General features: G+C 36.0%; 1 protein-coding gene across 1 annotated transcript; it reads left to right on the forward strand.

Moving 5' to 3' along the window:
• The first annotated feature begins 7,799 nt into the window (after positions 1-7,799).
• Positions 7,800-8,760, forward strand: LOC106846466 (olfactory receptor 5A2). The gene is given in 2 exon segments (XM_014865272.2): positions 7,800-8,012; positions 8,014-8,760. Coding segments are annotated over 2 exon segments (960 nt in total).
• Positions 8,761-13,894: the final 5,134 nt, after the last annotated feature.

Genomic DNA, 13,894 nt, shown 5'->3' on the forward strand with positions numbered 1-13,894 from the left:
TCTTGATCAGGTTGTTTGTGTTTTTGTTGTTGAGATGTATCAGTTCTTTATATATTTTGGGAATTAACCCCTTGTCAGATATATGATTTGCAAATATTTTCTTCCAGTTGGTGGGTTGTCTTTTCATTTCATTAATGGTTTCCTTTGCCTTGCAGAAGCTTTTTAGTCTGATATAATGACGTTTGTTTATTTTTCCTTTTGTTTCCCTTGCCTGAGTAGACATGATATTTGAAAACATGCTGCTAAGACCAATGTCGAAGAGTGTACTACCTACATTTTCTTCTAGGAGTTTTATGGTTTCAAGTGTTACATTAGAATTTTTAGTCCATGTAAAGTTAATTTTTGTGGATGGTGTGAGATAATGGTTTAGTTTCATACTTTTGAAAGTGGCTGTCCAGTTTCCCCAACACCATTTTTTGAAGATACATTCCTTTCTCCATTGTATGTTCTTGCTTCCTTTGCTGAAGATTTGCTGTCTGTTGATGTGCGGTTTTATTTCTGTGCTCTCAATTCAGTTCCATTCATCTGTGTGTGTGTGTGTTTCTGTATCAGTACCATGCTGTTTTGAGTACTATAGCTCTGTAGTATATTTTGAAGTCAGGGATTGTGATGCCTTCAGTTTGATTCTTTTTTCTCAGAATAGCTATGGTTGTTTGTGGTCTTTTGTTGTTCCATATAAATTTTAGGATTCTTTGTTCTACTTTCATGAAGTGTGTCATTGAGATTCTGATTGGGATTTCATTGAATGTGTAGATTGCTTTAGGTAATATGGACATTTTAACTATGTTTATTCTTCCAATCCATGAGCATGGAATATCTTTCCATTTCTTTATCTCTCTCCAGTTTCTTTCACTAATGTCTTATAGTTTTCAGCTTATAGGTCTTTCATCTCCTTGAGTAAATTTATTCTTAGAGGTTTTATTCTTCTGTTGCAATTGTAAATGTGATTGTATTCTTGAGTTCTATTTCTGCTAGTTCACTATTAGTGTATAGACATGCAACTGATTTTTTTTTTTTAAGATTTTATTTTTTCCTTTTTCTCCCCAAAGCCCCCCGGTACATAGTTGTATATTCTTCGTTGTGGGTCCTTCTAGTTGTGGCATGTGGGACGCTGCCTCAGCGTGGTTTGATGAGCAGTGCCATGTCTGAGCCCAGGATTCGAACCAACGAAACACTGGGCCGCCTGCAGTGGAGCGCGCGAACTTAACCACTCGGCCATGGGGCCAGCCCCCATGCAACTGATTTTTATAAGTTGATTTTGTACCTGCAACTTTGCTGTAGCTTTGGATTATGTCTAATACCTTTCTGGTAGATTTTTTAGGGTTTTCTATATATAGAATCACATTGATCACAAACACCTAGAATTTGGCTTCTTCCTTTTTAATTTTACTCCGTTTTATTTATTTTTCTTGCCTAATTGCTCTGGCAAAAACCTCCAGTACTATGTTGAATAGGAGTGGTGAGAGTGGGCACCCTTGTCTTGTTCCTGTTCTCAGAGGAATGGCTTTCAGTTTTTCACCATTAAGTTTGATGTTGGCTGTGGGTTTGTCCTATATGGCCTTTATTATGTTGAGGGAGTTTCTTTCTAAACCCATTTTATTGAGTTTTTATGGTAAATGGATGTTGGATCTTATCAAATGCTTTCTCAGCGTCTATGTAGATGATCATGTGATTTTTCTTCCTCATTTTATTAATGTGGTGTATCACATTGATTGATTTGCAGATGTTGAACCATCCTTGCATCCCTGGTATAAATCCCACTTGATCATGGTGTATGATCCTTTTAATATATTGCTCTATTTTATTTCCAATATTTTGTTGAGGAATGTTACATGTGCGTTCATCGGTGATATTGGCCTGTAATTTTCCTTCTTTGTGTTGTCCTTATCTGGTTTTGGTATCAGGGTAATGTTAGCCTCATAGAATGAATCAGAAAGTGCTGCATCTTCTTCAGTTTTTTGGAATAGTTTGAGAAGGATATGTATTAAATCTTTGAATGTTTGGTAGAATTCTTCAGAGATGCCATCTGATCATGGCCTTAGTTTTTTAAGAAGTGTTTGATTCCTATTTTGATGTTTTTCCTTGTGATTGGTCTATTCAGATTCTCTATTTATTTTTGATTCAGTTTTGGGAGGTTGTATGAGTCTAAGTATGCATCCATTACTTCTAGGTTTTCCAATCTTTTGGCATATAGTTTTTTTATAGTGTTCTTTTATAGTCCTTTGTATTTCTGTGGTTTTCACTAAAATATCTCCTCATTCAATTTTAATTTTATTTATTTGAGACTTCTCTCTTTTTCTTAGTGAGTCTGGCTAAGAGTTTGTCAATTTTATTTATCTACTCAAAGATCCACTCTTAGTTTCGTTGATCTTTTTTCTTTTAGTCTTTATTTCATTTATTTCTAGTCTAATTTTTATTATTGCCATCATTCTGCTGACTTTTGGCTTTGTATGTTCTTGTTTTCCAAGTTCTGTTAGATGTAGTTTAAGATTACTTGTTTGAGATTTTTCTCATTTGTTGGGGTAGGCCTGTATTGCTATCTCCTAGGATGCTCTTAGGACCCCTTTTACTGCATCTCATAAGAGTTTGTATGTTGTGTTTCATTTTCCAGGTACTTTTTAAAAAATTTCTCCTTCGATTTCTTCGTTGATGCAATGGTTGTTCGGTAGCATGTTGCTTAGACTTCACATAATGTGAATTTCCCAGTCTGTTTCTTGTACTTGATTTCTCATTTCATAGCATTGTGATCAGCATGATATGATTTCAATATTCTTAAATTTATTGAAGTTTCCCCTGTTTCCCAACATATGGTCTGTCCTTGAGAATATTCCACGTGCACTTGAGAAGAATGTGTATTCTGCTGTTTTTCAATGTCATTTTCTTTATATATCTATTAAGGCCATCTGGTCTAGTGTCTCATTTAAGGCCACTGTTTCATTGTTGACTTTCTGCCTTGATGATTTATCCATTCATGTAAGTGAGGTTTGAGGTCCCCTACTATTATTGTGTTATAGCCCATTTCTCCCTTTATGTCTATTAATAGTAGCTTTATTTACTTTGGTGCTCCTGTGTTAGGTGCATACATATTCATAAGTGTTATGTCCTCTTGATGGAATGTTTCTTTTATCATTATATACTGCTCCTCTTTGTCTCTCACTGTCTTTTTTATCTTGAAGTTTGATTTGTCTGATATAAGTATGGCAACATCTACTTTCTTTTGTTTGCCATTTGCTTGGAGTATCATATTCCATCCCTTCTCTCTGAGGCTGTGTTTGTCTTTAGAGCTGAGATGTGTTTCCTGGAGGCAGTGTAATGTTGGGTCTTCTATTTTAATCCATCCAGCCACTTTGTGTCTTTTGAGTGGTGAACTCAATCCATTTACTCTTAGAGTGATTATTGATATATGAGGGCTTAATTTTGCCATTTTGATGCTTGTTTTCTGGTTGTTCTATATTTCCATTGTTTCTTTTTCCTTGTATTTCTGACTGCCATTTCAGTTTTGTGGTTTCCTGTGAAGGTTTTCACTTTATTTATAATGTGGGTCTGCTCTGATTTTTGTTTAGGGCTTACCATGAGGATTAAAGATCTCATAGATGTGATAGTCTATTTTCTGATAGCCTTTTGTTTCCATTAGCCTAAGTAGGTTACATCCCTTTCCTCTTCCCCTCTGGTCATTGTTGTCACAAATTATTCTTTTTTGTGCTGTGGATTTGTGACTAAATTGAAGTGTTTATAGATATTTTTGATGCTTTCCTTACCTTTATCTTTTATGTTTTAATTAAGTTTTTACTAACCTATCTTGATATTGAGCTGCAGTTTTCTGATTCTACTTGTCTATTTTTCTCCTTGCTCAACATTTTGTAAACCTTTGCTTTTTAGTTTTAGATGAGAGGTCTCCTTTCAACATTTCTTGTAAGGAAGGCCTAGTGGCAATGAACTCCCTTAGCTTTTGTTTATTTAGGAAAGCTTTTATTTCTCCATTGTATCTGAGGGATAGTTTCACTGGATAGAGTATTCTTGCCTGAAAATTTTTGTCTTTCAGTGTTTTGAATATATCATTCTAGTCTCTCCTAGCCTGCAATGTTTCTGTTGAGAAATCTGCTGAAAGCCTGATAGGGATTCCTTTGTAGGTTATTTTCCTCTGCCTTGCTGCTCTTAATATTTTTTCTTTGTTATTGACTTTTTCCAGTTTTAATATTATATGCCTTGGAAAAGGTCTTTTTGAATTGATGAAATTAGGGGTTCTATAGGATTCATTTATTTGTAATTCCAGTTTCTTACCCAGATTTGGGAAGTTCTCAGATATTATTTCTTTGAACAAGCTCTCTGCTCAGTTTTTCAGGTGACGAAATTGACATTTGAGAGATTTTAAAACTTCATACATGTTTATGTAGATAAAAGGACAAAGCTAGAATTTGAACTCAACCCTTTCAGTTGGAAATGTGTGTTTTTAAACACTATACGTCAGTACAAGGCTTGATCTATTTGTGTGCAGTTTACTTCCAATGAAGGGTAAGCTGTCCATCAAAGCAAAAGGAAATCTTCCTGGACCCAGATCAGGGAAAGCTCCGAAGAGAATAAGACAGGGGACTGTAAATAAGACTCTGGTGATGGGTGGTTGGCCTCTTTCCTTGTCACCTCAGAGAACAATTAACCAGAAATGTTTAGCTCTAATGATCACTGGGCTTTTACTTTGGATGCAGGAATGAGTGACAGGCAGCCACACGGTGAAAGAGTGTGGCTACACCTGCCCATTAAAATAATGAGCTCCCAAAGGCCATGTTGAAGACTTCATAATAAAGGAGCAGGAATTCAAGAAACAGATATTACTACTTGAATGAAGTCAAAGTATAAAAAAATGACTGAATCAGAAACCACGCATAGAGCAGTGGAAATGCAGATGAACTGAAGTTTGCAAAAGATGTTATTGGATCAAAGCAATCAATAATTCTTCTCTTGTAGCATGAGATCTCAGGACACTTCTTCCTAAAGTAATTCAGTAAGTCCAACTCCTTCCCTCCTATCTCATTCATCCAACACATGACAGTTATAAATTTACAGCCTATTCCACATTTTATCTGTAAAAGGGCAGAGTAACTCTACCCACCTTCAGAAATGAATAAATGAGTTAATATAAATCAAGTCCCTAGAACAGTACTTGGTACTCAATAAGCCCTCAATAAGTACTTGGTACTCAATAAGCCTTATATATATAATATAATTATATTATATTATTATTATAATTGAGTACTCACTATAAGCCACTCTGCTAAGCTCTCAGGATAAGCAGTGAAAAAAATTCATTTTTTTATATAAATATTTTCTGTACCTGGGTCCTATACACTGTTCTAGGGACTCAGGATAGATACAACAGAGAAAATTCTCTGCCTGTCTTTGAGTAGCTTACATTCTGGTAGGGAAGATTTTATTAAGATAAGAAACACCAAACTCATCATTTCCTCTTCCGTAGGATTACCAGATTGATGTCATAGTGAAGAGTGGTCTTGGTTTTGGGTGCTCAATCAGTGACTGATTATGAGAAGATTTAAAATTTTAGAAAACACAAAGCTAGAAGCACTATTTATTTATTTTAACAGTTTTATTGAGATCCCTTTAACATATAGAAATTGTTTATATTTAAGATGTATAACTTGATGATTTTGTATATATGCACACATTGTGAAAAGATCACTGCAGTCAAGCTAAGTGACTTACCCATCACCTCTAGATAGTTACCCTTGTGTGTGTGGTTATAAAATTTAATTTAAGATCTGTCCTCTTAGGAAACTTCAAGTATACAATACAGTAATGTTAACTATTGTCACCATGCTGTTCATTAGATCCCCAGAACTTAATTATCTTGAATAACTGGAACTTTGTACTCTTTGACCAACATCTCCTCATTGTCTTCTCCCCACACCTGCCCCTACTGATCTCTTCCCCTGGAAACTACCATTCTACTCTCTACTTTTATGAATTTTGATTTTTTAGATCATGGAGAATTTGTCTTTCTGTGTCTGGCACATTTTACTAGAATAATATCCTCCAGGTTTATCTACATTGTTGTAAATGACAAGACAGTCTTATTTTTTAGGGTGGAACAATATTTCATTATCTATCTATCTATCTACCTATCATGTATCATCATCTATCTATCTCATATTTTGTTTATCTATTTACCCATTGATGGACATTTAGGTTGTTTCCATATCTTGGCTATTGTGAATAATGTTGCAATGAACATGGAAGTGCAGATAGCTCTTTGAGATACTGATTTCATTTCCTTTGGATATATACCCAGGAGTGGAGTTGCTGGATGATATGGTAGTTCTATTTTTAATTTTCTGAAGAACCTCCATACTGTTTTCCATAGCGCCTGTACCAATTTGCAATCCCACCAACATGCAAGCGCTCCATTTTCTCTACATCCTTGCCAACACTTGCTATCTTTTGTCTTTTTAACAGCCATTCTAAAGGATGTGAGGTGGTATCTCATTGTGGTTTTGATTAGCATTCCCCTGATGATTAGTGATGTTGAACACCTCTTCATGTAGAACAGTGTTTAATATGATGAATGAATAACACAATCAGATAATTGCAATTTGATGTAAATGTGCTGTGTAATCAAATTCTATAAAATGATAAAATATCAACAACTTTGATTTTACCATCGGGTCTTCTCTAGGGCACTTCTACCTTTTTACACCCATTTATATTTCCTCATTTGATCTTACACTAGTGAGGTCTTTATTAATGCAATGACCTGTCTTTCTTAATGCAAAATGTTCATGGGCTTACCTCATGTCTTCAGAATGATAATCTGGTTGGCCTGATGACATCAAAGTTGTCCTTTGCTTATACTGAAATTATTATCCTTAAATATCTAATGAACCATGTTCAGCTTTTCTTCTTCAGGAGATACTGGTTTTTGCTTGTTCTTGACCACATGGCTCACCCAATTTCAGTCAACTTTGGTGTTGCTTCCCCTCTCCCCCCATGGAGATACGTCCATAGCACTTCTATCTCATAATGGTACTGATGAGTTAGTCCAACTTTTGATCTTTTCATGCATTTTATTGAGTGACTTGTATAAAAAAATTATATAATTAGAAAAAAATTCTAGTTCTAAACATGCATGTATATGTGTATATATATATATATATATATATATATATATATATATATACACATTTCTCTTAGTTTTACTTTAAAAGAATAGAATGTTTTGTTATGGGTTGAATTGCTTCCCTCAAAATGGAATATGTGAAATCTTATAGCCTGTTGTGTTTAGTGCCTTTTGGGACTCTTATACTAAAGATTTATAAAATATAAGAAATTCCTAACTTTATTGTTAATTTGGGTTTATATTTTGAAGTCAGAATTCTAAAAAGCCATATGAAACCCAAGTCCAGAGGAACATTGAGACTCATTAGATTCAATCTTCCCATTTTCAATTGAGACAATGAGGATCTGCAGAGATGAAGTGAATTTTCCACAGTTTCCAAGGAGTTAGGAATGGAGCTTCAGACAAAACTCAAATTACTGACTCCCAGTTGCTCTCTGCTCTATTAGATGGATTCTTTTCTGGTCAATGAAGTATATAACATACAGATTTTAAATAGTGCCAAGAGACTACCATAGGCCGACTTCCTCCGAGAAGACTTTGCCCAGCAGGTGGCTAGGACGTTATTGGTATTAACTGTTTATATGACCTTCTAGAAAACATCCATTCAAATAATGACAAACAAAATCTAACTGATCACAAGATTGCTTCTTTCCTTTATGAAGGATGCAGTTCTATGGCTGTAGGAAGGAACAACACAATTGTGACAAAATTCATCCTCCTGGGATTTTCAGACCATCCTCAAATGAAAATTTTCTATTTTGTGTTGTTCCTGGGGATTTACCTCCTGACCCTAGCCTGGAACATGAGCCTCATCATCCTTATCAGGATGGACTCCCACCTACACACACCCATGTACTTCTTTCTCAGTAACCTGTCCTTCTTAGATTATCTGCTATGTATCCTCCACAACTCCCAAGATGCTCTCTGGCATCATCACAGAGAAGAAAACCATTTCCTTCATTGGGTGTGCCACGCAGTACTTTGTCTTCTGTGGAATGGGGCTGACTGAATGCTTTCTTTTGGCAGCTATGGCATATGATCGGTATGCTGCAATCTGCAACCCGTTGCTCTACACAGCTGTCATATCCCATACACTTTGTTTAAAGATGGTGGCTGGGGCCTATGTGGGTGGATTCCTTAGTTCTTTGATTGAAACATATTCTGTCTATCAGCATGATTTCTGTGGGCCCAACCTAATCAACCACTTCTTTTGTGACCTTCCTCCAGTCCTGGTTCTGTCATGCTCTGATACCTTCACCAGCCAAGTGGTGAACTTCATTGTGGGTGTTGTTGTTGGAATGGTATCTGTCCTTGTGATCCTCATCTCTTATGGTTACATCGTTACTGCTGTCGTGAAGATCAGTTCAGCAAGAGGTAGGACCAAGGCCTTCAGCACCTGTGGCTCTCACCTGACTGCTGTGACCCTCTTCTATGGTTCTGGTCTCTTCATGTACATGAGACCTAGTTCCAGCTACTCCTTAAACCGGGACAAGGTGGTGTCAGTGTTCTATGCTCTGGTGATCCCTATGGTGAATCCCATCATCTACAGTCTTAGAAATAAGGAGATTAAAAGTGCTGTAAGGAAAGCTATGGAAAGGAAACATGTTCTTTCTCATGAGCACTCATTTTTCTGACCCCGAGGTAATGTTTACAATAAAGCTGTGAGTTGGGTCAATTATGCTGACTTTCATGTAGTTCTGGACTAGTTGATTGACACAATGATTTTTGTTTACCAGGATTTGTGTAGATTCAGCTTATAAACGCTCAATTTAGGAAAAACCTTCACCATGACAAAGACTGAGCAATCTGAAACATCAAAATAGAGTTGTTGTCTGTAGGAGGAAAACTAAAAAAATGTTAGTCCAGCATTCAGGGTGACGATTCTAAAGGTAGGATAGGAATATATAGCATAATAACCTGAGGACAGGGACATTTTTTCTAAAAACAATTGCCTTTCCATCTTACGAGGTTCTAACATGTTTCCTTTAGGGCAGATGAGCACTGCAAGTCAGACACCCTTCCCTATTGAGAATCATGACTATCGTGAGCCACTGTGACTGGTGGGGGTATAGTCCTGACTCTTTGGATGTATTAAGGCAGGAAAGAGATTGAAAACTTTTGTTTAGGGCCTCAATGACTGAACAAATGGGCTGACCTCATGGCTAATTCAATCAATGATACAAAAATTGGTCACTGAAATGATTTGAAGAAAACCAGGGAATTGTCACTTCAGTCTAAAGTAACACCTTTCTAAGCAACACTCAAAGTTTCTTAGGAATCTACAGAAGAGGAGCACACTTTCATTTGGTGAGAAAGGTTCTCTGTTTTCATCAATTTTGTGATAAATTTGTGAAGAATTTAGCCAAGGAATTGAAGAGAGTGATTTTTCTCCTCCACATTTTCTAAGAACTTGTTAAGTGTCCTTTAACCAGCCGTACAAACTAGAATAAATTTATTCAGCTGTGGCCTCTCTTGGTCAGGCCATAAATAAGTGAGTAAATGAGTATCTACCTGTATATCCTTGGATAAGATACTTGGGCCGTGTGTGCCTTATCTCATAGGCTTATTGTGAGGAATTAGATGGATCAGTATATGTAAACACTTAGAATAGTGCCTGGTGTATAGAAAATGCTCATGAGGTGATATTGTTATTACAATTATACTATAATGATTTATCACCATCTGAGCTAAAGAAGTAGAAGATGTTTCCTTAGTTTGGTAGGAAATGTGATCTTTGTAATGGCTTTGATGTGTTAGAAAGTGGGTCTACAGAGACTATAGTGAGGAGTAGTTAAGGGTGTTTGTTAAGTATTCTTAAATCATCAAACCTGTGATTATTAATCTCATCTCTGCCATTTTGCAGATATGTGGCCTTATGCAAGTTACTTACAAACCCTATCTTCTTCATCTGTAAAATGAGAAGAATAATTGTATCTACCACATAGAGCAGATATAACAATTAAATGAGAATATGCATGAAAGGGCTTAGCCTATTGTTTGATATATGGCAATACTTCATAACTGTTAGCTCATAGTACTAGTTAATTAGTCAATTTTATATAAATCAGGAGAAATCCAGGTTAATGTGCTAAAAAGAGACAAATTAAGTAGCTTTGAAATGTCTACTCAAATTGGGACATAATTGTCTCAGTAAAAGGCAAGCCCATACCTCTCACCTCTGGTACCTCTTTTGCATATAGGAAGCAGTCCTTAGGGAAGTAGAAAGAACTCAAGTTCATATAGGTGATGACATATGGAAATGTTACCATTGTACCGACTCTCTCAGCTTCCTGGGCACCCTGCTCTTATCCTTATGACCAGTTTTTCATCTACGTTTATCTGTATTCCACTTCACTGAGCTCCTATCCCTCAATTTGCCTTTGGTAGCTAAGCTTAAATTCTCCTAATACCAAATTCAGTGGAACAATAAATAAGTAAATAAATAAACAAAGGAAAAAATACCTCATGCTTTGGATTTACATGGAGCTGTCACTGATCTGTTGTGTCTAATTTTCTTTTGCTGAACAAAGACTCTGGATATTAAGGTATTACAAAAATCTTTCTTGTTTGGCCACATATATGTTCGCCAGTAATGGAAACTTTTTATTTGCATTGAGAAGATACAAAGTACTTTTGCAGTTTGTCCAACTACCAAGGAGAAAGTAATGCTCATTCATTAATAATTATTAAATCCAGTGCATAAGATGGGGATTGGTCACAAGGCTTGAATAAACCAAAAATTATCTGCATTTTACAATAAGCTGCATGTTAAATAATACTTCCCAAATAAGAGCATTTATTATGTGACTACAAACAGACGTACATTAAACAGAATATATTTGGCACTGAAAGAATCCAGCATTTTATAACTATTTGAAGCAGGACAAGGTACATCTGTCTCCAAGGGAGCTAGCCAGCTGCAGATTGAATCAGTTTAGTAAAATTACCACAATCCAGGGTGTGGCACTCATCTTTGCAACCTCCAAAAATCTTTTCCAGGTGGATTGAAGTTAATCAAGCTCACAATTCTGCATAAGCCCCAATACTATTTTTAGTTTTCAGTGAAGAAAAAAGCAGCCATGCTTGTACTTGTGCCCATAGCACAAATCTCTGTGCTTTTGAGGAAACCACATGGAAGAACAAATTACAATCAAAAGTCTATTTGGAGAGAAAGGAATCAAAGCAAAGTGGATAATGTGTATCAGTGCCTGATGTGTCCAGCTATAGGGTCCTGACTGGCTGAGGTGCTACCAATGTTTCTCCCCAACCATTCATTTTTTTCTCTTCTAAGTGACTATCTTCATTTCTAATCAATATATTATTTACAGATTGATTAATTAACAGGTCTCACTTCTTTTGGTCTAAGAAATATTTTGTCCCTGAAATGCCTTTTTTACATATTTGTTTATTATGATCTGATTTTGTTGTTTAATTTTTAGAGTTTTCAGAAACCTGGTTATTGGCCATATCTAATACATACATTCCCCTAATTTTTTTGCTAGATATGTATGATTAGAAACACACACACTCACTCATTCACTCAAATACTCATAAATTAGTGACTGATGTATTAAGTGGGCTCTGATGAGATTTTAAACTTTTTTCTAAAGATTAATCATCTCATGTTTCTAGTCTTAAACCCAGACAAACCTAGAGATTGCCTATTCTGTGAACATCCACACAAATAAGGAAACACTTGCATTTCACTTCCCTGTGTCCAGACAACTGACCTGGATCTTGCTGACCTACAATTGAGTGGGGAGAGCCTGACTGACTTGCAAATAAGCAGATACACCATGTATACCAGCATTCTCCCATAAGCTTGATCCATGACTACCTTCCCTGAATTCTTGTGTGTCTCATTGTCTATAACATCTCTTAAACAACTGGGGAACGTAAACCAACTGCTTATATCTTGCCTTTGTGGCTTTTATTCCATCCTCACTCTTCTCGTGTTTTCCTTTCCTCTTCTAATGCTGGTCAAGCCCTCCTAGGTGCAATGCTGACCATGGATCTGGTCAGGGATAAGGTTCCTCTCCCTCCTACAAGTAAAGAGATGGCCATAGCAGGCTGTTGCAGTCATGGCTTGGAACTGTTATAAACTGGATATGGTAGCAACTCCCTTTAGTGTTGCCAGACTAGATGGCTGGCACCATATAGTTGCAAGACTGACAATCACACACTTTGGTGGGACAAGACTATAAATAAATAGGCAACTGGGACCCAAGTAGATCTCATAGAAGAAGAGCAATTTCATGTCTTTCTCAAAACAAAGTTCTTCTGAAACAGAACTATGATATCAAATTGGACTTAAATGTCAACATAAATAGAAAAGCTAGCATGAGTAAAGTATCATGTTGATTTTGTATGTTATAGTCTTGTTGTTCTAATAAAACCTCTTGCTTATGCAAAGAGAGACGGGGTTGTTTTCATCTTAAGAAATCCTTAAGGAGCAAAATTGATCCACCTGGATCAGATGGAGGAAGTCCCTATATAAGACATACACTGAAGCTCACAGTTCATTTTCTAACAGCTATAAGCTAAGGAAGTATCCTAGCATGGATTGTCTCACCCCTCAACTTGAGCCTCAGTCTAGGACACAATTGGAAATAAGACTCTATCTGGGGCTGAGATACAGAGGGGAGGTGTCCTTGAGCCTAAAGAGGAAGCAGTGGGTTCTGAGAAGTCCTGCATCTCAACACACCTACCAGTCCAGTATCCTGACTATCCAGATGCTATTTACAATTTGCTGTATTGTCTGTATTAGTTTCTAGATGTCCCTTTTTCTCTTGAGGTCCCTATTTTTACCAAAAGGCAAGCAGGTATACCTTCTCTAACAATTTTGGTATCTGTGGCTTTCAGATCTCTGAAGGCTCTGGAATTACTTTTCATCACACATGTCATCCCTGGGGGTAGTTTTTCAATGGAAGACCATGCATGAGATGTTCCTGTTTTAACAAGTTAAACACCTTTAATGAAGGCTCTAGCCTCCTTTATTAATTTGATTTACTTTTACTTTAAAATTATAATTAGGTGTAATTCATCATTAATTTCTCATTGTTTTTTTTCCTTTTGGTGTTCAGCATGTGTCCTTTAAAAAAATTTGAAAATATTTTTAAGTGAAATATGTTTGATGTATAACATTGTGTTAATGTGTACAACATATTGATTTGATACCTTTATATATTGTGACATGATTGCCTTTGTAGCAATAGTTAACACCTCTATCACATCACATAATTATCATTTCTTATTTGTGGTGGGAATAATTAAGATCTATCTTTCAGCAAGTTTGAATATTATAATACAATATCGTTGTCTACAGTCATTATAATTTACTTTAGATCTCTAGGACTTATTTACTTCTAGTTGCAAGTTTGTACCCTTAAACATCTCCCTTATTCCTCCACCCTCATGCTGTGGCAATCATCATTTTACTCTCTGTTTTTATGAGTTTGGGTTTTTCAGATTCCACATATAATTGATATTATACAGTATTTGCCTTTCTCTACCTGTCTTATCTCACTTATCAGAATGCCCTCAAGATTCACTCATGTTGTCTCAAATAGCATGACTTCCCTCTTTCTCATGGCAGAATAATATTCCATCGTATACATACATATGTATATACATATATATATCCATTGTGTATATATATATACCACATCTTCTTTATTCATTCATGCATTGATGAACACTTAGATTGTTTCTATATCTTGGCTATTGTGAATAATGCTGCAATGAACATGGGTATGCAGATATCTCTTT

The sequence above is a fragment of the Equus asinus genome, chromosome 17, assembly GCF_041296235.1.
Source record: "Equus asinus isolate D_3611 breed Donkey chromosome 17, EquAss-T2T_v2, whole genome shotgun sequence".
Lineage (NCBI taxonomy): Eukaryota > Metazoa > Chordata > Mammalia > Perissodactyla > Equidae > Equus > Equus asinus.